Raw genomic sequence first — 20525 nt, 5'->3', positions numbered from 1 at the left:
ATGTGCGTCTGACACAAGGGCTGTTTGTCCTAGCTCTTCAATGATTCTTACACGGTCAGGTAGTGTGACTTGCCACATCGTGATAGGGACCCAATGATACACGTGATCGATCGGGCGTCCGCGTCGTTATCGTGTTCCTGAAAACAGGCTTAGTCAGCAACGATGCATCAGGGATTTATATATGCTACAAACTACTCGGCTCGTTTGGGAAATTTCACAATCATAACGGACGTATTGTCCGTGCTAAAATTTTCAAGGGCGTGCTCCAACAGTTTTTGCGCCGCTTCTTGGGCATCAATGTATTGAGAAACAAGATCCACTGCATCTTGATCACTCACCACGTCCCATAGTCCATCACAAGCCACAATGAGGAATTCGTCCTCGTCACACAGATCAATACTGGTAGTGAAAGGTGTTCCCACCACAAATTCTTTTATAGAAAAGTCACCAAGCGAACGCGTCACAGCCAAAACACCTACCAGTCAGTATAGCACTCAACTTACCATTCACGCGGTTGTTTAGTAGGAATCCACCCTTTTCCGTAATGCGCTTTGTCTCGAACTGATCCGTTCCCTTGTGATCATATGTGAGACGGATGGCTTTACCTCCGCGACATAGCACAGAGCGGGCATCACCCACATTGGCTGTATACAGGACACGCTTCTTCCGATCATCATTCCCTGGTTCAAGACGAATTAGACTCAGGACAGCCGTGCATCCACTACGAGCACCAGCATTTTTTGATTCAATCTCGAGCTGGTCATCGGTTTTCAAAAAGGCGTTTTTCATCACCTCTCGGACATCCATTGTTGGGTGTTCTTGGAGTTCCTTAGCAAGGATATCGCTCATATTGTCACGGCACCATTCTGCAGCGAATTTTCCTGCATGTCCATCGAAAATGGCAAAGTACCCTTGACCAGGTACCTGGTCGAAATCGTGAATGAATGTGTGCGCGTCCTCCATGGTCCGACGCCACTTCCCGTTTTTATCGACGGCTACACCCACGGCAGGATGCACATTGCTTGAAACTGCCAAATTCGCATTAGCAGATAAAGTGATTCCATCTGCATGCTCTTGCATTTGGGCACTCGTGTCAAGCTGGAAGTCGTGTCCTTCAATGCGTAAGAATGGTTACAGGCCTGGAATGGTCTTTGCCAGGCGTACCATACGGTCACGTGCACCGAAAGGGCGTCCATGGGCCAACGTGGGCGTTTCGAGCTACAGTGGCTGCGCTACTGTTACTAAAAACAGGTATCAACGAGTAGATTCGTCTAGCCACCGAAGGCACGTAGTGGCCATGTGCACACTACATTGGACGGCGGGAACCGTAATCAGAAAGGTGGGATCTGGGTCGATAGCCCTTTCATCCGACTCGCTTTCTGATGAAGCCATTGGTTCAGGCGTCACATTGCGACTTGTCGTAGCACTTTCAGGTAATGACGGTCCTTCCGAAACTTCCGTCTCTCCCGCAGACGCTGGCTCTGCATCAGACTCATCTGAGGGCAAGGGAAAATCCAGTTCCAGTCCAAAATAATCACTAGAAGGCAGGACGGCTGAATCAGATAGTTCTGCCATAGAGTCAGATGAGTCCTCCTCTTGATCTTGATTGGTTTGAGACGCCCAAGCGGTATCATCGCAAAACACCCATCCGAACTGACGAAGCCTTCTCCACAAACGAACGCGATGCTGTTGTGCGCGGCGTCGAAGTCGATTTAGGCGATGAAAATGTTGTGTGAAACGATGCTTGCATAGAGCTGATTGGTATGCCATGTAACGTGGGGCCACCTTGACTGCATTTTCAAAGTGAAATCTGGCCGTGCGCCGCACACCTGGAGTTACAATGAAAGATGTAGACATATGCGGTATGTCATGTAAATACTCTTGTGGTTCAGCATGCCCGATATACAACGTTAGGAGACCAAGGTATGTATGCAGAAGGGGGTGAAGTCGATACGGGAAAGAGGTAATGATACTGCTGAGTTCTTCGTGCGCTTGCTGATAATTACCATTTCTGATCCACTCGCGGATCAAAAAAGGCAGGGAATAGGGTCTTAATGCCGTACGTGTCCGTGATATACGCAATAAGTACTTCTGCGCCGCATCATTGTGAGCATCCATGCATGCTATCCGGAGTCCAAGTTTCCATAACTCTAGAGGACGCCAGTCCTGAGATCTAAGAAGAATGATAAAACAACGTACAGCCCGCTCGTGATCTTGACGTAACAGAGATAAGTGAAGCAGATCATGCACACGCCGCATATGTTGGCGATGCTGGTCCGTCAGCGCTGAATAGGACACATTTTTCTCATCGAATGGCTCTGTGTGTGGTGCGCAGTGCGTCAAAGAGGGAAGGCTGTGCGTATAGGTGATATCATGATCATCTTTGTACGGTGGCGGTGGCCGAAACAACGCCGGCGCAGGCTGCATACGGTCGCAGTCAGAAGTGGAGGGGTAGCGGCGCAGGCATACATTTCTATGAACGACGCGCCTGTCGGGAAATTTTCCCCACGTGCACGGATCTGGTCAGGAGCGATCCTCAAGCACGAAGTGGACATCATGGCGGTAAAGCATAGGGAGTCTGTGGATGAAACAGCGTCTCTCTTGGATTCCTGTGCGTCGACGCATGCCGACTTTTCGGACATGGAATACGTCCTTCGTCATGACTTTGCCTCGCACCAATATGCACAGCGTTTTGCTCCAACACGATTCCTTGTTAGTGTGTTTGAGCCAGAACAGCAAGGACCGAGCCTATTTCGTGATCCGCGTATTCGCGTATGTGCGCATAAATACTTACTGAGACAGCCGGATGACGCTGACTTTTATAATATGGTGTCGAGTGTCCGTGACGCGATGTCTACGGGACTCAATCCGCGTATGATTTCGTTGGGTACGAGTGGGTCGTACTTTGTGTGCGATCATGGCAACGGAGATGAGCCGCGCATACGAGGTGTATTTAAACCTATGGACGAGGAACCTTACGGCAACTTGAAGTGCGTGTTTTCCCAGCTCACCTCAGTCCCAAACGTGTATTTTTGCGCAAGTACTTTTGGTGGGCCATGGGCCGTCCTTGGTACGTGTAGCAACACTGACACGCAGCCTGATTCCTAATTTCTCTTACCTATCCGAAGTGGGGGCCTCGTTTCTAGACGATAGACTCGGATTGGGTCTGGTACCCAAGACGCGTCTTGTTGGGTTTTCGAGTCCATCCTTTCACTATTTATACAAAGACCGCCATCGATGGGAGCAGGGCTGGCAGCCGCTGCCGATCAAGATTGGATCTCTGCAACAGTTTCTTGAGGGCTATGAAAATGCGGGTCGTTTCTTACAGAAGCATGCTCTTCCAGGTCGTTCCAAAGATGTCATGGAACGCGACTTGCGCGAAGAGCATAGGGCTCACCGCCTGAGCCGAAGAAAACAAGGTGCACGACTTCGGATGGCATTTATTGCTCTCAAGCGACTCTTGCTATGCCGCTATGGCCCGGGTCCTTACGGCAGTACTGATGCCAATGACAATGCCTCTTCACCAAAGAAACCGCCACCGTTCACAGAGGAGGCGTCTGCGTATCCTGCAGCAACGCCTATGTCTGTATCAGGTGAAGATGGTTTTGAATGGACGGAGGAAGTCTTTACTGACATGCGTCTTGAGCTCGAGAAGCTCGTCTTACTCGATTTTCTTATGCGAAATACAGACCGCGGTCTGGACAATTTCATGATTCGGTATAATCCCCATCCACGCCCGGGAGAACGACACATTACGATTGGGGCTATTGATAATTCGCTGTCGTTCCCTCATCAGCATCCACAAGGTCTGCGCGATTATCCTTATGGCTGGTTGTACCTTCCGACAGGTCTCATTGGTCTTCCGTTTTCTGATGAGACGCGTCAGCTTTTTTTGCCTAAGCTGACTGATCCCATATGGTGGGCCGGTACCATCGAAGGTCTGCGTCGTATATTTAGTCAAGATGCTCATTTCCACGAGCGTACATTCCAAAATCAAATGTCGCTGCTCATGGGCCAAGGCTGGCTCATTGTACAGTGCTTGCGCCAAAAGTCAGAGGGACCCATCGAGCTATGCGCGCGCCCGAAATTTGTCGTGCGCAGCAGCGTCCAAATGCTTTCACATGCTCAGCTAGCCGAACTGACGGTCACAGACCTAGTGCAAGGCACTACATCATTCTCGAAGGCACGTCGTGACATTACCCACGATCACAAACATAACACTCGGTCTGCTCGAGCTTCTGCCATTAATGTGAAGCCGAATCGCCAAAGCCGTGCCCATCTTGTGACGCAGTCGATGCCATCGGTCCTTCGGTCGCCCAAGTCTCCATCCTTTCCTTTTTCGCCGTCTTCAAATGCGCGTGGTATTGATATTGTGGAGCGGATGGCCATGGAGCAAAAAAGCCATAAGATGGTAACAACAGCAACACCCGCGCCATATGACAGTCCACGAGAGCCACCAAGTTCCAAAGCATCTCGACGAATGCCGCCCTTGGATCTCGCTGTCGGAACAAGCGTATATCCCCTGCCTGTACTGGTCGAAACAGTTGAACCTGTACGACGACGCACGCCTTTTTCTTTCAACTGAGCGCACGAAGTCGCTCGCCAGGCTCGTATCGTGCCTCTTGCATCTCTTGCATCAAATCGCGCCAACGCTCATCATTATGTTGCCAGCATGTCCATATCATGGCCGCGTACATCCGGCGAGTGGGAACAAGTGCACACTGCTTAGTTTGCTCTAATAGCGTGAATGCCTCTTCATACTGCTCCTGCATCAAATGCATTCGCGCCATACGTTCAAAGCAAGTGGCGGTGGGTATAATATCTTGCTCATGCATAAAGGACCATGCGCGTTCTGCCTCGGCCCTATCTTTCGTGTCTAGGCAGCACTGCAGCCACGCTTGGATGACGCCACTCGTTGGCTGTGGCGCTGCATATCCCAGAATCCGGGCGGTCGGCATGTGCTGCAGTTCAGCGGCCGCGTACATGACAGCACTCCATGCTTCCGAAGGCACAGACCGAGGTGCACGTAAAAGTGCCGCAGATGCACATTTTAGTGCATCAATACTCTCGGCCGCCTTGCTCACGAGACGCGCCATGGGAGGTGTTTCGGCACCGCACGCATGCAATTCGCCAAGTGCATCCATCGCCCTGTCGAACTGTTGTGCTTCGCAAAAAGCTTCCCACGCAGGAATCAAGTGGACATCTGTGAGCTCAGAAATGCATGACAGTGCGCTAGACACCAACTCTGTATACCCATGTCGCGACGCAGCATGTAGTATAGCGATCAAAAGGCCTTCGTCGGCCTCGAGAGGACGACTGTGCTCCCACGCCGTTTGGATACCAGTTGCGTACATGTGCACGGCGCATGTGCGTAAAACATTCATCCATACGCGCGCAGAAGCATTGTTGAAGAGGTTGCGAGCCATATCATACGCGATGCGAGGCTCGCCAGCCTGGTGTGCACACCGCACTATATGTAGCAAGGCATCCTCTCCCAGTACCACAGCTCGCGCTCGTGCGGTATTGACAAGTAGGATCATATATTCAAGATTTGATGTGCGTGCACAGTGGTGAAGCAAGTGGGTATACGTGGTTGGCGTCCAATTCGCAACATGACGTCCTGAAAGTATGGTAAGAGGATGCATAGGTTCTGCAGCATAGTACGACAATACGTCTTGGATGCGAGCCACATGATCTGCTTGCACTGCTGCTTCCAATGCCATATCAAGTACATCGATGTGCGGATGAACATGGCACGCTTTCATATCATCCAGTAGAGCTAGAGCTTCGGACACCATTCCTTGCCGCGCAAATACACGCATCATTTGACGCCATACACCCAGCATCTCCACACCATGCCTTTTATCCTTTACCAATTCAGCATGCTCAAGCGCCCGCGCCAGTGCATGACGCGTCGTCGTCGACACACCTCGCGTCACGAGCTGTGCTGCTCGATGCATGCTGAGAGCCAAGTATACCTCCACTATTTGACAAACAATGGCAAGACAGTCCAAGCACCGCCGCAGGGGGCGTCGGCGCCGAGCATGTGGGAAAGTTCACGCCCTGTAGCCATATAAAAGCATGGTCCACAGCATGGCGTCACCATATACGGCATACCTGCGAGTCGAACACGCTCATTCTCACGAATTTGGACTGCATCGCCACCCAATACGACGGCCACCGCGTCTCGGGCTCCATCACAAATGTCGCATGGCACGCCGTGCCGGTCGTTCTGGGCGACAACTTTTTTCGGTGCCCAGTACTGTCGGAACAGGGATGTCAGCATCCATCGTTGTATATATGTAGTGCGTGGAAAGAGGTCCGGCGGCTCTGTCATGAGGCGCATGTGATCCACGGTCCAAAAATGCTCACAATCACCTACATGTAGTAGCCAGTAGGGTCGGTGAACAGTCAGACACTCGAGTTCAGATATACGCGTGTTTTGGAGTGTGCCGCCAAATTTGGCATGTCGTAAGAACGTCATCATACTCGGCGCGGCTTGCTGAAGTGCACGTACATAGCTGGTATCAGGATCTTTGGCAGGGTCCATTCGGCTGTACAGTTTGTCATCTATCATGACACACACATCCGTCTGAAGTGGAAAGGCATCGAAGCCTGGATATGTACCGTTGTCTTGACCTGCATCTTCAGCACCTGTCCAATGACGTGGACATGCCTGAGGCTGGGCGTAACGTGCATGTGGTAAATCACAGTGGCGACATGCCATTTCGCTCACAAGGCTTTCAAGTGTGTGTGCTGATGTACATTCGATCGTTTGTGCATGCACAAGCTCTCCATCTATGTCGTGGGAGGCAGGGGTATCATGAGAGAAGTCCGGTGACGATCCGTCTAGACCACGAGATCGGCGGGAAAGCGGCACATGGCGTCGCGAGTAGACAGATATTTGAAGGACTAGTGTCGGGTCCTTTGGAGACACAGCCACATGACCAATGTGGGGCGAGATGCGTATAGGTTTGGTCTCGGCGGCGTCTTGATCACGCACAGGCACAGAGTGTGCATAGGCTTGTACATGTTCATAATGGTCGAACGCAAAGGCTGCGGGGACTTCGGGTCTTTCTTGAGGTGCGGAGCCTAAAAAACGACAAGACCAAGCCTCGTCGGCTGCTGAAAGCGCTTCGCTCTGAGATGAAGGCCTTTGTGTCTGTGTCACCCGAGCACAGCGCTGCTGAACCACTTGCAAGGCATCATGATCAAGCGGGCATGCATACTTGGGAGTCACAGGCACTTGATCTAATACTTCCTGAATACGGACGGTTTGGGGTGTCGATGTGCATGGAAGGAACGCTTCGCCCATTCACAGCGCGCCAAGGCCTGGGTGGTGCTGGCCTAAGACGTGCCCCGTTTTTGCGCTCGTAGGTAGCCTCCACAAAGCCCTGGCCTACCGGTCGATCTCCGTCCAGACCCCTCACGAGGCCCCAGTCTACGAGTGGATATGATAAAGACAGCGTCGTATCCATGCTAAACTATGTTACACATACACACCCACCGCATTCATGAGCGCAACAAGGCCGACACCGGCACAGAGACTGCTAAGCAAGCTCAAAACGGGTGCTTTGATCGATCCGCTGGCGTTTGGAAGACTGCGAATACGTTAGAAGGCACGAGAAATACGTACGTGGTATAGAAGAATGCCAGCAGGAATGCAGCACCCAGAGACACGGATGCAATAGCAGGCAGAAAACGGACAGGAATCAGTGGGTTTTGCACAGGCCATGCATTGTATTCGGCCTGATGTAAGTATTTTCGACACAAGTTAGCATACCTCAGCTTGCGCGTATAGCTGCGACATGATCAGATGTGCTGCCTCGTCGTGATCCGCGCCCAAGATGCGTTGGGCGGCCCAGCGTACGAGACCCAATTCCGTCTTCGGCCGATATCTCCACTTCAAAATTGACGCGGTGAGGCGCACTTGCAGCCTGTCAAGCGACCAAAGCCCCATCGTCTCTCATCCTCCAAGTAACCTATGGAATGAAAGCGCTGGCACACCTCGTGAACAGGTCCTTCAGGCGTTTCGAGCGGATGGGAGAGGCCGTATTAGGTCGCGTAGGTCCACTGTTTGTCGCCTTATATGTGATTCTTGTCGGCATGGGCATGATGGCCTTTTTTACTTGCACGTTTCCGAACCGGCTTCCGATGCCAAACGCCCTCGCTGAAATCATGTCGCTCCCATCCATATGGCACTTGATATTAGCAGTACCCAATGCATTCTGGGAAGGCATCGTCACGGATGCGTCGGTGATGCTCCTGTGCTCTATTGTCACCTTACTGTGTCTCTATATTGTGACCATGATGATCTGGTCCTATTATATGGCGTGTACAGTGGGACCAGGGACTGTACAGCACGGACTGCCCTCTCCGAACAGAGAGTGCCGACTCGGTCCGGGCAGCAGGTCGTGGTGGCGCACGCGGCAATATCAAGTTGCCGCGGCCGCTTGCATGAAGTTGCCGTTGGACGTGGAATTGGACATGATATGCAAAAGTCAAAGTGACAAAAACCCATTGCCTGATAAATACTTGTGCGGCAATCCTGAAGAGGATCTCCGCTGCGTATTTCGTTTTTGTAAAAAGTGCAAACCTGTGACACTGGCCAAGGCTCTGTCGTGTCTTCCGCCCGAGTTGCGATGGGAAGAGAAAATCAATCGCCGGGCGGGCGTCATGCAGCAATGGGAAGAAGCTGCTTTGGCCCATACTGATAATCCGCATCAAGCTCCCGATGCACCTGCTGCATTGTTCCATGATCAGGAAGACGAGGGCGAGCACGATATTCACGCATGGCTCGGCGACAAGGAGGCTAAGATGATCGTGTATCCCCCCAAGCCTGAGCGGACACATCATTGCCGCACGTGTAATGCGTGTATCTTGAAATACGATCATCACTGCCCATGGCTGAATCAATGTGTAGGTCTGGGAAATGAACGGTATTTCATATTGTTCATGTTATGGTTCTCCCTTGGTGCTTTCATATTCGCCATCTCAGGTTGGCCTATCGCTTATAATGCTCTGGTGAACAAGATTTGGATATCGACCGTGTTCCCACGCATCCTATACTTGGCGCTTTATGCAAAGGCCATTGTGATGGGGCCAGCGGTATTTATCCTGGCATTGTGGCATTTGTACCTGGCAGCACGCAATGAAACGTCTGTGGAGAGTCAGGATCATTCACATTACCAAAAAACAGCCAAGGAGCGAGACGCGGTATTCCAGAGCGTGTACGATCTAGGATGGATTCGCAACCTGCAAATATTTTTCAATGTGGGCCCTGGCATGGCAGCCAGCTACTATACCCTTCTCCTCCCAGTGCATGTCGAGCCCTATTCAGACGGATGGCATTGGGCCAAATGCGCTGGTTTTGGAGGACAACACGCTGGTATTATGAGAGAGGAGGAGTTTACAGATGATGAGGGAGGTCCCGACTAGTATATAGACATCCTGAATAAAGTGTTGTGACGAGGTCGACTTGCGCGCCACCCTTGGCGTTCCCCACAAATATTTTGCCCTGCCATCATGCCTCCCGGACCAGCCTGGGACTATATCCTTAAATTCATCATCATTGGGGACGCGTCTGTCGGCAAATCTTCCCTGCTTGTACGTTTCACAGAAGACCGTTTTTTGGTCGAGTCTGATGCTACCATCGGCATCGAATTTGGATCGCATATCGTGACGCTTGATTCCGGTGAACGACTCAAACTGCAGATCTGGGACACAGCAGGCAGTGAACAGTTTCGGAGTGTACGTCCTGATAACTTATAACAGATCACACGCTCCTATTATAAGGGGGCTGCCGGGTGTTTATTGGTGTACGATGTGACCGAGCATGATACATTTGAGCATTTGCCCAGCTGGCTCGAAGACGTTCGCGAGCAAGCCGAAGAAAACGCCAGCATTGCCTTGGTGGGAAATATGGCCGATCGCCCTAGTACACAACGTACTGTATCAGAAGAGGAAGGCAGAGCGTTTGCTCAACAGCATAAGTAAGTACATTTTGCTGACAGCCCAGCTTGTTATTTTTCGAGACAAGTGCTAAGACTGGCCAGGTACGATGTCTGCATGACTGACACGCAGAATGTGGCTGAAGTATTCGCATCTATCGCAAAAGATATCTTTGAACGATACAAAATGAACCCTCCAGAATCGAGACAGACGGCTAGCCATGTTGAGAGTGTCCATCTTGACGCCTCGACTGCGCGATTCGGAGCATCATGCTGCACGTAAAAAGAGCTTTGTTAGAGCATGTGCAAATAGATATCAACAATAATGTCTACGATGGTATTTACGCGGTAGATGGAGTGATCTCTTCGTTGGACGCAGTTGGCTCCGAACGCCAGTCGCCGCCACTGGTGCCCTGGTGCCAATCTGGAGCATTCCACACGGGCAGGTCAGGGCCGTATTGCTCAATGGCCTCAGAGTGCAAGCGCTCAAGCCGCTCTTTCCAGCCAAGCCGCAAAAAGTCTTCTTTGGCGTGTGCTTCGCGCCTTCTTTCTCGATTTTCGACAGCGAGCTGCTGGTACAACTCACGCACCAAAGGGGGGGACGCGTGTCGAAGATGCATAAAATTACACTGGCCTCCACGATTGCATTCGTTGGTCTCATTTTGTCGGCAGCACGCCTCGCGAAAGTCGCTCACGGGTGACAGCTCTGCAAAAAGGGGGCGTTGATAGTACCACCGCGTATTTAGACCATCCACGGCGCATTGCGCTTCGTCCTCCGTCTCGTAGCGGGCATAAACGTTCCCAATTAGATGGTCACCCACATTATCGCAGACATGCATCTCAACAAGATGACCATATGCGCTCAGTCCCTTGAAAAAGTCAGCGAAGAAATCGTCAAACTGCTGCTGCAATTCCGCATCGGATGCGCGGCAGTCAGGATCAAGATATTTTGGGTTTTGGTATACATTAGATAGAAGAATGGTTCGAGAGCGCTCGGGTTGAATATGACGACGTGAACACCTGTCTCCGTGCCTACATGCTCCTATCTTGAAATAAAAGGAGCAGTTTACCTTATCTTGTTCTGTGCCATAGTCACGAGACATAGGCATCATGTCGGCCAAGGGGTGAGAAGGAGCGGCTGGTCGCTTCGCACGACGATCGAATGTTCTCCACGTGGTACCACGTGATTTCACTCGCTTGAGGACGACGCTAGTAGCATTCACGTCGACCAAATCGACGCGCGGCGTGTGGGCTGCCATACATTAAGCATAAAAGCAGTCTGGGTGGATGACTGTTAGCCATCGCAAACCGCGCCCGACACACTCGAATCAGGAGCGATCATGTACGTTTCAAATTGCTTACTATTGCAGCTGCTTCTGAGCCGGGTGTGCGATACCACTGCGATGTGTGCGGTGCAGATATCACATTGACCGTGCGCATTCGGTGTGCGGGTGGATGCGAGGATTTCGATTTGTGTGGTACATGCTTTTGTACTGGCTCGGAATTGGGTCAGCACAAAGCATGGCACGACTACCGTGTCATTGAGCAGCATGCGACGCCTGTGTATTGTCCAGACTGGGGCGTGGATGAAGAACTGCTACTGATTGATGGATGCCAGCTATATGGTGTGGGAAACTGGGCAGATATTGCTGACCATATAGGTAATCGCACCAAAGAAGAGGTACAGCGTCATTTTATCGATGTGTACATTGAAGGTAAAAATGGTACGCCGTCCGGTGAGGCGCGTGCCCAAAAAGCTGTGGATGCATGGCGCGAAAACCACGCTTGTGACCCGGAATTTCAGGGCGAAGAGCCGCTGCCCATCGTGGGACCTGACCAAGACTTTCACGCCGACATCTCTCCCGACGAGTTTCAGCTACAGCGTCGTCAGCGCATTGAACAGTTGCGTGCTTCGCAGATGCCGATTGTACCGCCCAAAGCTGCCAAACCGCTCGTCTCAGCCCCTACGACTCACAGCGAAATTTCAGGATTTATGCCCGGACGATTGGAGTTTGAACAAGAGTTTGAGCAGGAAGCGGAGCATGCTGTCAAGGACATGGAGTTTGGACTGGTATATTCGTTTGGGGGTGACACAATGCCGACGGAGAAAGAAGCATTGGATGGGAAGAGTGCTACTCAGGGCAAACCACGTATGGAGTCTAGTGGACGCGGTGGTCCGGTTCCGGCTGCCGTGCCAAACCAAGATGATATGGAAGAAGAGACGTTTTCTGACGCCCTCGATACGCATCCCCCACCTGACGAATCTATGCAAGTGGACGAAAAACCGGAAGACGCACAAGAAAATGCGGTGCCAGATACCAAAGCCGAGGCGAAAACAGAAGACGCCACCCATGATGATCATACCCCTGACTGGGAAGAAGATCCGACCGACTTGGAACTCAAACTGGCCATCCTCGACATTTATAGCGGCCACTTGGACCGCCGAGCTCGTAAAAAGCAGTTTCTTTTTGAGCGCAACTTGGTGGACTACCGACGAAATACAGCAGGGGAGCGCCGGCGGCCCAAGGAGGAGCGTGATTTGCTGGCGCGTATCAAGCATTTTTCGACGCTTCAGACAGCCATGGACTTTGAAGAATTATACCAGAACCTATGCTATGAAGAGGCACTAAAAAAAGTCGTTCGGCAGCTTCAGCAGTACCGTACATTGGGCATTACGACGCTGTCCGAGGCAGCACGCTACGAAAGTGAGCTGGCCGAGCGCACGAAACGGCAGATGGAGGCCGCAGAAGGAACGCTGCCTGCCCAGACAACAGGCCGTGCTCGGCACCGTGATCGAAGTCAGTCCGTCCTGGATAAGAAGGAAGGCGATGAGTTTTCCTTTGCAAGTGCGCCTTCGATCCAATTGCTTTCGCCAGAGGAGCAGCAGCTGTGCTCGGCGCTGCACATTCTTCCCCAGCCCTTCCTGCTTCTCAAGTCGGTCTTGCTCACAAGCAGCTTTGTGCACCATCGGGAGTTGACCATCGAGCACTGGGTGCATTTGTGTGCGATTGATCGCCGCAAACTTGCGCACATATACGACTTTTTCCGCGATCGTGGCTACCTTCAGGCCGTGACGCAGGCGTCGGCCTGGTCAGAGGCGCCGCCTCCGTCGACACGGGCGTCGTCTCGCGCTACGACAGACGACGGCGTTCGGTCGTAGACATACCCTACAGAGATATCTAGTGTATATGTATCTATGCGACAAAGGTACGTGCGTTCTCAAACATGCGGAACCACGGACTGCGTCCGTTCCAGCGGTTGGCCATGTCCGACGGCACCCAGCTGAGTGCTTGTGTCGCCACGACACGCTCAGGATGCGGCATGAGTGCTAGTACCCGGCCCTTGTTCGCCGTCACACCTGCCACATTGGCTGTCGAGCCGTTGGGGTTGAGGGGGAAGCGGTGGTCCGTGTACTTGAGCGCGATGCCGCGTTGGGCATCTAGTCCTTCGAGCGTCGACGAGCCACGGAACGAAGCTCGGCCTTCAGCATGAGCGAGTGCGACTGGGATGCGGCTGCCTTGCATGCCACGGAAAAAGATGCAGTCGGTCGACTTGATCTCCACGGTCGTAAACCGTGCTTCAAAGCGGCCACTTTCATTCGGCGCAAACAGCGGCCAGTGTTCAGCGCCGGGAATGAGACCTGCACGGCCAAGCACACTGAACATCTGGCATCCATTGCACACGCCGAGGGCGAATGTCTTTTCGCGCTGGAAGAAGGCCGCGAATTCAGCATTCACGTGTGGTGAGTGCAGAATCGACTGGGCCCAGCCACGGCCGGATCCCAGCACGTCACCGTACGAAAAGCCACCACAGGCAGCCAAGCCCACAAACGGCTCCAGCGACACGCGCTTCGACAGCAAATCGGTCATGTGTACGTCCACCACGCAGAAGCCCGCCTGAGCGAAGGCCCATGCCATCTCGACATGGCCGTTCACGCCCTGTTCACGCAAAATGGCCACACGTGGCTGCGATGCGAGGGGCCGCTCCACGGTATCAGGATCCGACCACTTGGACGAGTCGGCGGGCGAAAACGTCAGTTCGTACGTCAGAGCTGTGCGTTCGCTGCACTCACTAATCAGCGCATACTCCTGCTTGGCCGACTCTGGATTGTCTCGCAGCGTCTGCATGTGGAACGACGTCGCAGCCCACGCCTTTTGGGCGTCGGCGCGAGTCGTCGAATACACTGCCTGACCATGGCAGCGGACGTGAATGTCTTCATCTTCCAAACGCACGTGACCAATGACGCGTATGGCCTGACCAGGCACACCGAGACTTGTGAGCACAGACGTCACAGCAGACACGTCAGCGCTGCGCACTTGCAGGACGGCACCCAGCTCCTCATTAAAGAGGGCCGCGATAGGCGAGGCACGCACAATTTGGGAAATGTCCAGGTCGACACCCACACGTCCCGCAAACGCCATCTCCAGCACCGTCGTCAGCAGACCACCATCCGAACGATCATGGTATGCATGCACAAGCGGAGCTGCCTGCGGCATGTTGGCGTGCAGCTGCTTGAGCATGGCCATGGCATGGAAGAAGGCCTTGAGCACGTCCGCATTCTCCACATCCGGCGACTCCGTTCCCACTTGACGGAACACTTGCGCCAACGCGGAGCCACCCAGACGTTGATGGCCATTGGCCAGGTCAATCAGCACTAAGCTCGATTCCATGCGCTGAAGCTGCGGCGTCCAAGTCTCGGACACGCGTTCCACGGGTGCAAAGCCGGTAATGATGGGACTCAAAGGTGCATGCACCGTGCGTGCTTCGCCGGCCTCTGTGCGCCATGACATGCCCATCGACATCGAGTCCTTGCCGACGGGAATCGACAGGCCCAGCTTGGGACACAGGTCCAAGCCAATGGCCTGGACGGCGTCGTACAGAGTCGCGCCGTCCTGCTCGTATCCAGCCGAGCACATCCAGTTGGCGCTCAGCTTGACCTTGGTAATGTCGTCGACGTAGGCCGCAGCCATATTGGTCAGCGTCTCAGCTACAGCCATGCGCGCTGCGGCAGCGCCACTCAGAATCGAGAGCGGCGTGCGCTCGCCACTCGTCATGGCCTCACCAGGCGCATCGTCATCGAACGAGTACGACGTGCGCGTCACAGCCACATCAGCCACAGGTACCTGATACGGACCCACCATCTGGTCACGCGTAACTAGACCCGTGACGCTGCGGTCGCCGATCGTAATCAGATAAGCTTTGCTGCCGACAGACGGCAGGTGCAGCACACGGTCCGCAGCCGCAGCGATACGAGCCTGCTCGTCCAAGCCCGGCAGGTACGCCGACAGCGAAGCATCAAATGCCTGCAGCTGGCGCTCAACATGCACGGCCGAGCGCTCCATTTTGGGCGGCTTGCCAAAGAGCGTCGACATGGGCAGATCAATGCACGTCTCGTTCCGCAGTCGGTCATGGAGCACGAGACGCTGCTCTTGGGTGGCGTAGCCAACGACAGCGATCGGACATCGCTCACGCTCGGCTATGGCCTTGAAGGCGGCGAGATTCGAGGGGCGGACAGCCAGCACATAGCGCTCTTGGCTCTCGTTGCACCAGATGGCCAGGGGGCTCAAAGATGAGTTACCCAGAGGCACGTCACGCAGCTCAAACACGGCACCGAGACCGGCGTCGTGCACAATCTCTGGCAGCGCATTGCTCAGACCGCCAGCACCCACGTCATGGATACTCTCGATCGGGTTCGTCTGGCAGGTGCAGCAAAAGTCAATCACCTCTTGGCAGCGGCGCTGCATCTCGGCATTCTCACGCGACACACTCACAAAGTCTAGCTGTGACCGATTGCCTTCGCCGCCACCAGCCAGCGAGGAGCTCGTACCGCCTCCGAGGCCAATCAAATAACCAGGACCGCCCATGACAATAAGCGCATCACCCGGCTCAATGTGGCCCTTGAATGTGTAGGCAGGGCGCACATTGCCCAGACCACCAGCCAGCATGATCGGCTTGTGGTAGCCACGCCACTCCATCGTGCCCTTGTCGGTCGGCACCTTCTCACACAGCGTGCGCCAGAAACCAGTCAGAGCCGGACGTCCAAACTCATTGTTAAACGATGCCGAGCCTATCGGCGCGTCACGCATGATCTCGAACGCACTCGAGACATGCATCGGCTGTCCCACGTCCTCTTCCCACGGCTGCCGCGCTTCGCCAGGCAGCAGCAGATTCGACGTCATGAAGCCGGCCAGACCCGCTTTAGGCTTGGAGCCACGGCCCACGGCACCTTCGTCACGAATCTCGCCACCTGAGCCCGTGGCGGCACCTGGGTACGGCGAGATGGCCGTGGGGTGGTTATGAGTCTCGACTTTCGCCAAGATCGGCATCGCCTCTCGACGACCGATGTACACGTTTGGGATCGCAGGCGATGAGGCATCAGGCACAGGGAGGAAACGAACGCCCTCCGAGCCATCCAGAACGGCGGCATTGTCCGAGTACGCACTGATGGTGTGGTCCGGCGTCACCTTGTGTGTGTTGCGGATCATCGCAAAGAGCGACTGCGGCTGCACTTTGCCATCAATGGTCCACGTTGCATTAAAAATCTTGTGGCGACAGTGCTCCGAGTTGACTTGAGCAAACATGAACAGCTCGACATCCGTGGGGTTCCGCCGTAGAGGCGCAGTGTCGCCCTGTCCACGCACAAAGGCGTCGACAAGGTAATTGATCTCATCCGGTGCTAGCGCCAGACCATACTGCTTGTTGGCGACCTCGAGGCTGTCGTGTGCTGCTTCCCAATTGGTATCATCTGCCGACGAAAGCAGCTCCACAATCCGTAGCTCACCGGGCTCGCCATGGCCGAAAAGTTCCTTTATGTGTACCGACGGCGGCTCGCGCGAAATAATCTGGGTCATACGGTCGTGTAGGCATGACTGCACACGGCCCAACTCGTCGTCAGAAAGCGGCTCCATCACATCGAGAACAAAAGCCATACCGCGTTCCATACGCGCAATCATGCCATCCATCTCACAAATATGCGAAATATCCGTGGCCTTCGATGACCATGGCGTCGTGTTGCCGGGACGAGGCAGGACAAAAAGGACATCCTTACCAGCCGTCCTCTGTCCCTGAAGCGCGAGCTGGACAACCTCACGCGTGCCGGGCAGCACAATATCATCACCGTAGTTCAAAAGATCATCCAGACGCTGACGCTCGGTACTCGACGCGTCTTGGAGAATCGATAGCTCGTCGTGCGAAGGCACAAGGACCAGGTGCAGAAACACGCCATCCAGATGCTGGACGTGCGGGGCGACAGCCTGAACCTGCTCCAAAAGCTGCTTCCGCTTAGCCTCTAGCGACGTCGAGGGACCAAGCAGCGTAATGCACGGTGGGGCATCCATCGGGAAAGCGGGCAATGCGCGGCGTCGCTACAGGGCCACGGCAGGAGGAAAAAAACTCGTGGCTATGGCTTCGTTCCTTTTTTCGGCCAACGCCTGACGCTCCCTTTGGGGCTTATGTCAGCGCAGCACGCCTGATCGTCTTCCAACGCCGCCACCATGGGCGAGGAAGTTGTGTTCAAAAAGCGGCCTCGTGCTGGCTTGCGTGACGTGCGCAAGCGAGTGGTAGAAGACGACAAGGACGATGCTACGTCTTCTGTCGTGACGAAAAAAACGAAGGGCGAGCGCGATGCAGCAGCGGCGGCGAGCCTTGTGCCTGACCGATTCGGCGAGACGACCGTGCACGCGACAGAACGGGCGAATGACTCGGCTACGAATGCCAATGCGAATCGTGAGGATGCGACGCGTGGTGCGGATTGGGATGTAGCGGAGGAGATGCAGTATTTCCATGAGACGACCCAAGCGCCCAAGACGAACGACGATGGAACCTATCGCGGCATGGCCCATTATGCCAAGTACACACAAGAGCGTGACGACGGTACATCGGCCAAGTGGAAAGCCAAGGGACCGATGAAAGCGCCTGCGAATGTGCGCACAGTCACGGTTGTGGACTACCAGCCCGACATTTGCAAGGACTATAAGGAGACGGGCTACTGTGGATTTGGTGATACATGCAAATTCCTGCACGACCGAAGCGACTATCTAGCAGGATGGCAAATGAACTCAATGGGTGAGGCGGCTGATGCGCGCGCGGGATCGTACGGTGCAGACCTTGAGGACGACGACGACAAGGAAGAAGACATTCCTTTCGCTTGTCTCCTTTGTCGCGAGCCGTTTACAGATCCCATTGTGACATTATGTGGGCATTACTTTTGTGCCAAGTGTGCTATTGCGCGGTTCACCAAGACGCCCAAGTGCTTCGCCTGTGGAGCCAAGACACACGGGCTGTTCAATTCGGCCACAAAGATTATCGAGCGGATGAACAAGCGTCAGTCTGACAAAGCCGAGGCCCGCGCGGAGCGGCGCCGAATGCACGGTTTGGACAATGACGATAGCGCTATCACGATCGATGGTGTGTCGTCCGGAACTTGAACGCACCAGGCGTTTCAAGTTTGGAGCCCAAGCGCCACATACCCAATCGACACCGCTTGGCGTGTTCTTCTGCCCGTTCCAGCGCCTTACGACCTGACGTCGCTCCGAACAAGAGCCGCGACAAGAGCGATGGTGGACCGTACGTCGCATTGGTGCTGCGGTACACGGTCGCCAAGCCTTTTCGCACGAGTGCCAACGATACGTTCGTGGGCCACAAGTATGGCCATCGGTACACGTAGGGCGTACCGACGAGGCGTTGGTACTGATCGATGAGGGCCATATCGAGCCACACAGTACGTCCCTCGAGGAGTCGCCGCAGCTCCTTGTGTGCCACATCTGCATATGGCTGTGCCTCGCGGCCAAAGTGTGCGGCCTCGGGTGCATCCACACCGGCTAGTCGCACAGAAATGGTCTGATGTCGCAGGTCGGATGCCTTGGTCGGCGGCCTGTGCCACCGCTGTCGAAGAAACGGAATCCCTGGTGTGTGGTACAAACGGAAGCCATCCGCGTCGCCCACACTGGTGACGCGGCCCACGATACGTCTCCGCGAACGCAATATCGAGGGCGTGATGTATGAGGCGTTGGGTATACGCCGGAAAAATCGGCGCCAAATAAGAAAGGACCCCGCAATGGTGCCAGCACTGACGCATGCTGCTCCCACCGGCGTCGATACTGTCTCAATGAAAAGCCGAATGGGCCATGGAAAAGTGAGTATCGGTGCATCCTCGCACGGTGCATGCACACGAAATGGGTCGCTGTCGCCCTTGGCCACGACACGCAGCCAATCGTCGCCCATGTGATCGCGCAATTGCTCCATGCGTTGCTTGTATGTATCGAATGTGGCAGCGGCCTCAGGGCGCCGTGTGGGTGTTTTTGGATGACTCTTTTTGCGCCGCTCAGTCGATGTGATGGTGGGAGAGGTGGTGACGTGGCGCACCTTGGGTGCATACCGCGCCTCAATGACAGCACTATCGCGCTGAGGTTGCATGGCGACGCGTTGGGCGAGCATGGATGAGACCCGTCGACGTTCAAAGAACCCACAAGGTGCATCGTCCAAGACCACGTGTTTGTGCTCGAGCGCAAAGAAGTAAAAGCACGCGACACGTGCGTCGGGATGTGTGGTGAGCAGCGGATTGGAATGGATCCAGACATGCGAAATCTGGGGCAGCGTAGCGAGGCGTCCCACCTCGCCGGGATCTTGTATCATATTCGTGCGCAGATCGATTTGCTCGAGTGTATGTAGCCGCTCGACGCCACACAAGCTCTCAAGACGGTTACCGCCAAGATTCAGGATACGGATGTGTGGTAGCGAGAGGTAGATGCCAAGGACGCTGTCGATCATATTGCCCGACACATTGAGGGCCTGAAGTTGGTCCAAGGACTCGAGGGCAGGTGGCACGGCATTCAAGAGGTTGTGGGACACGTCTAAGTAGCGTAGCGACGGAAGGATCGTGGTCATGGACGAGGGGATAAATGTGAGCTCGTTGTAAGCAAGGCATGCGTACTGGAGCGCGTGCCAGGCAGCAGCAGGAAGGGACTCGATGTGGGCGTCACGCAGCACGAGGCCGACGAACAGGTCTGTTACATCAGCCATGCTGATATGTGTGCACACCAGCGAGGTGAGTTGAATGCTCAGGCGGTCCCATCCGACGATAGAAGCGGGATCGACGCCATCCAACGCAAGGTGCCGGATACCTTTGCATACAAACAGTGGTGTCGCATGCTCGCCCGGAAAGTCGGCGAACGCAGAATGCACGGACGTCGGTGGCGGAGTGATACGTAGTGACGACACGCGGCTTAGCACGGAGTAGAGGTAAGCGTACAAGCGATCAGGATCAGGGGCATCTATTTTGCCGCCCCACCATGTTGATACCGATGACTGAATGGTTTGCTGGATCGACGCGATACTGTAAGCATCGCTGTGGGGGATGCCCGTGCTAACGACACCTGGCAACGAGCGTCGGGGCGTGCATGGCACATCTAGCGGGCCCACATCGAATCCAAGGCCTTCGCATCGCACAAGCAGGTAGTATAGGTGATGCACATCGATTTCGAGCGCACACACCTGCTCAGCACGGAACAGCGCTGCCTCATGGCGCTTGATCCATCGTGCCCATGTTGTGAACCAAGCGTCCATGGGTAGGTGGAG

General features: G+C 54.4%; 13 protein-coding genes across 13 annotated transcripts; 5 read left to right on the top strand and 8 right to left on the bottom strand.

Moving 5' to 3' along the window:
- Positions 1-191: 191 nt before the first annotated feature.
- Positions 192-1080, bottom strand: MRET_0768 (protein phosphatase PTC1; the record flags this gene model as incomplete). Its single annotated transcript, XM_027627395.1, has 2 exons — positions 192-475; positions 504-1080. The coding sequence occupies 2 exons, from the start codon at positions 1078-1080 to the stop codon at positions 192-194; spliced, it is 861 nt and encodes a 286-aa protein (XP_027482898.1).
- Positions 1081-1254: 174 nt separating this feature from the next.
- MRET_0767 (RNA polymerase I specific initiation factor) lies at positions 1255-2427 on the bottom strand (the record flags this gene model as incomplete). The annotated part of the gene is made up of 1 exon (XM_027627394.1): positions 1255-2427. The coding sequence occupies one exon, from the start codon at positions 2425-2427 to the stop codon at positions 1255-1257; it is 1173 nt and encodes a 390-aa protein (XP_027482907.1).
- A 129-nt stretch (positions 2428-2556) lies between these two features.
- On the top strand, positions 2557-4585 carry MRET_0766 (phosphatidylinositol 4-kinase type 2; the record flags this gene model as incomplete). Its single annotated transcript, XM_027627393.1, has 4 exons — positions 2557-2772; positions 2803-2990; positions 3017-3070; positions 3097-4585. The coding sequence occupies 4 exons, from the start codon at positions 2557-2559 to the stop codon at positions 4583-4585; spliced, it is 1947 nt and encodes a 648-aa protein (XP_027482906.1).
- Positions 4578-5960, bottom strand: MRET_0765 (pentatricopeptide repeat protein; the record flags this gene model as incomplete). The annotated part of the gene is made up of 1 exon (XM_027627392.1): positions 4578-5960. The coding sequence occupies one exon, from the start codon at positions 5958-5960 to the stop codon at positions 4578-4580; it is 1383 nt and encodes a 460-aa protein (XP_027482905.1).
- A 23-nt stretch (positions 5961-5983) lies between these two features.
- Positions 5984-7315, bottom strand: MRET_0764 (uncharacterized protein; the record flags this gene model as incomplete). The annotated part of the gene is made up of 1 exon (XM_027627391.1): positions 5984-7315. One exon carries the CDS (start codon positions 7313-7315, stop codon positions 5984-5986), a length of 1332 nt encoding a protein of 443 aa, XP_027482904.1.
- Positions 7316-7489: 174 nt separating this feature from the next.
- MRET_0763 (uncharacterized protein) lies at positions 7490-7810 on the bottom strand (the record flags this gene model as incomplete). The annotated part of the gene is made up of 3 exons (XM_027627390.1): positions 7490-7601; positions 7637-7749; positions 7784-7810. The coding sequence occupies 3 exons, from the start codon at positions 7808-7810 to the stop codon at positions 7490-7492; spliced, it is 252 nt and encodes an 83-aa protein (XP_027482903.1).
- A 179-nt stretch (positions 7811-7989) lies between these two features.
- MRET_0762 (palmitoyltransferase) lies at positions 7990-9438 on the top strand (the record flags this gene model as incomplete). Its single annotated transcript, XM_027627389.1, has 1 exon — positions 7990-9438. The coding sequence occupies one exon, from the start codon at positions 7990-7992 to the stop codon at positions 9436-9438; it is 1449 nt and encodes a 482-aa protein (XP_027482902.1).
- Positions 9439-9525: 87 nt separating this feature from the next.
- MRET_0761 (Rab family GTPase) lies at positions 9526-10233 on the top strand (the record flags this gene model as incomplete). The annotated part of the gene is made up of 4 exons (XM_027627388.1): positions 9526-9750; positions 9775-9992; positions 10019-10055; positions 10084-10233. The coding sequence occupies 4 exons, from the start codon at positions 9526-9528 to the stop codon at positions 10231-10233; spliced, it is 630 nt and encodes a 209-aa protein (XP_027482901.1).
- Positions 10234-10291: 58 nt separating this feature from the next.
- On the bottom strand, positions 10292-11062 carry MRET_0760 (splicing factor U2AF 35 kDa subunit; the record flags this gene model as incomplete). Its single annotated transcript, XM_027627387.1, has 1 exon — positions 10292-11062. The coding sequence occupies one exon, from the start codon at positions 11060-11062 to the stop codon at positions 10292-10294; it is 771 nt and encodes a 256-aa protein (XP_027482900.1).
- A 175-nt stretch (positions 11063-11237) lies between these two features.
- Positions 11238-13110, top strand: MRET_0759 (transcriptional adapter 2-alpha; the record flags this gene model as incomplete). Its single annotated transcript, XM_027627386.1, has 2 exons — positions 11238-11292; positions 11321-13110. The coding sequence occupies 2 exons, from the start codon at positions 11238-11240 to the stop codon at positions 13108-13110; spliced, it is 1845 nt and encodes a 614-aa protein (XP_027482677.1).
- Positions 13111-13144: 34 nt separating this feature from the next.
- Positions 13145-17287, bottom strand: MRET_0758 (phosphoribosylformylglycinamidine synthase; the record flags this gene model as incomplete). Its single annotated transcript, XM_027627385.1, has 1 exon — positions 13145-17287. One exon carries the CDS (start codon positions 17285-17287, stop codon positions 13145-13147), a length of 4143 nt encoding a protein of 1380 aa, XP_027482678.1.
- Positions 17288-17443: 156 nt separating this feature from the next.
- MRET_0757 (zinc finger protein (RING finger)) lies at positions 17444-18376 on the top strand (the record flags this gene model as incomplete). The annotated part of the gene is made up of 1 exon (XM_027627384.1): positions 17444-18376. The coding sequence occupies one exon, from the start codon at positions 17444-17446 to the stop codon at positions 18374-18376; it is 933 nt and encodes a 310-aa protein (XP_027482711.1).
- Positions 18345-20513, bottom strand: MRET_0756 (endonuclease LCL3; the record flags this gene model as incomplete). The annotated part of the gene is made up of 1 exon (XM_027627383.1): positions 18345-20513. The coding sequence occupies one exon, from the start codon at positions 20511-20513 to the stop codon at positions 18345-18347; it is 2169 nt and encodes a 722-aa protein (XP_027482712.1).
- Positions 20514-20525: the final 12 nt, after the last annotated feature.

The sequence above is a fragment of the Malassezia restricta genome, chromosome I (assembly GCF_003290485.1).
Source record: "Malassezia restricta chromosome I, complete sequence".
Taxonomy (NCBI): domain Eukaryota; kingdom Fungi; phylum Basidiomycota; class Malasseziomycetes; order Malasseziales; family Malasseziaceae; genus Malassezia; species Malassezia restricta.
This window is presented reverse-complemented; position numbering and strand designations above follow the sequence as displayed.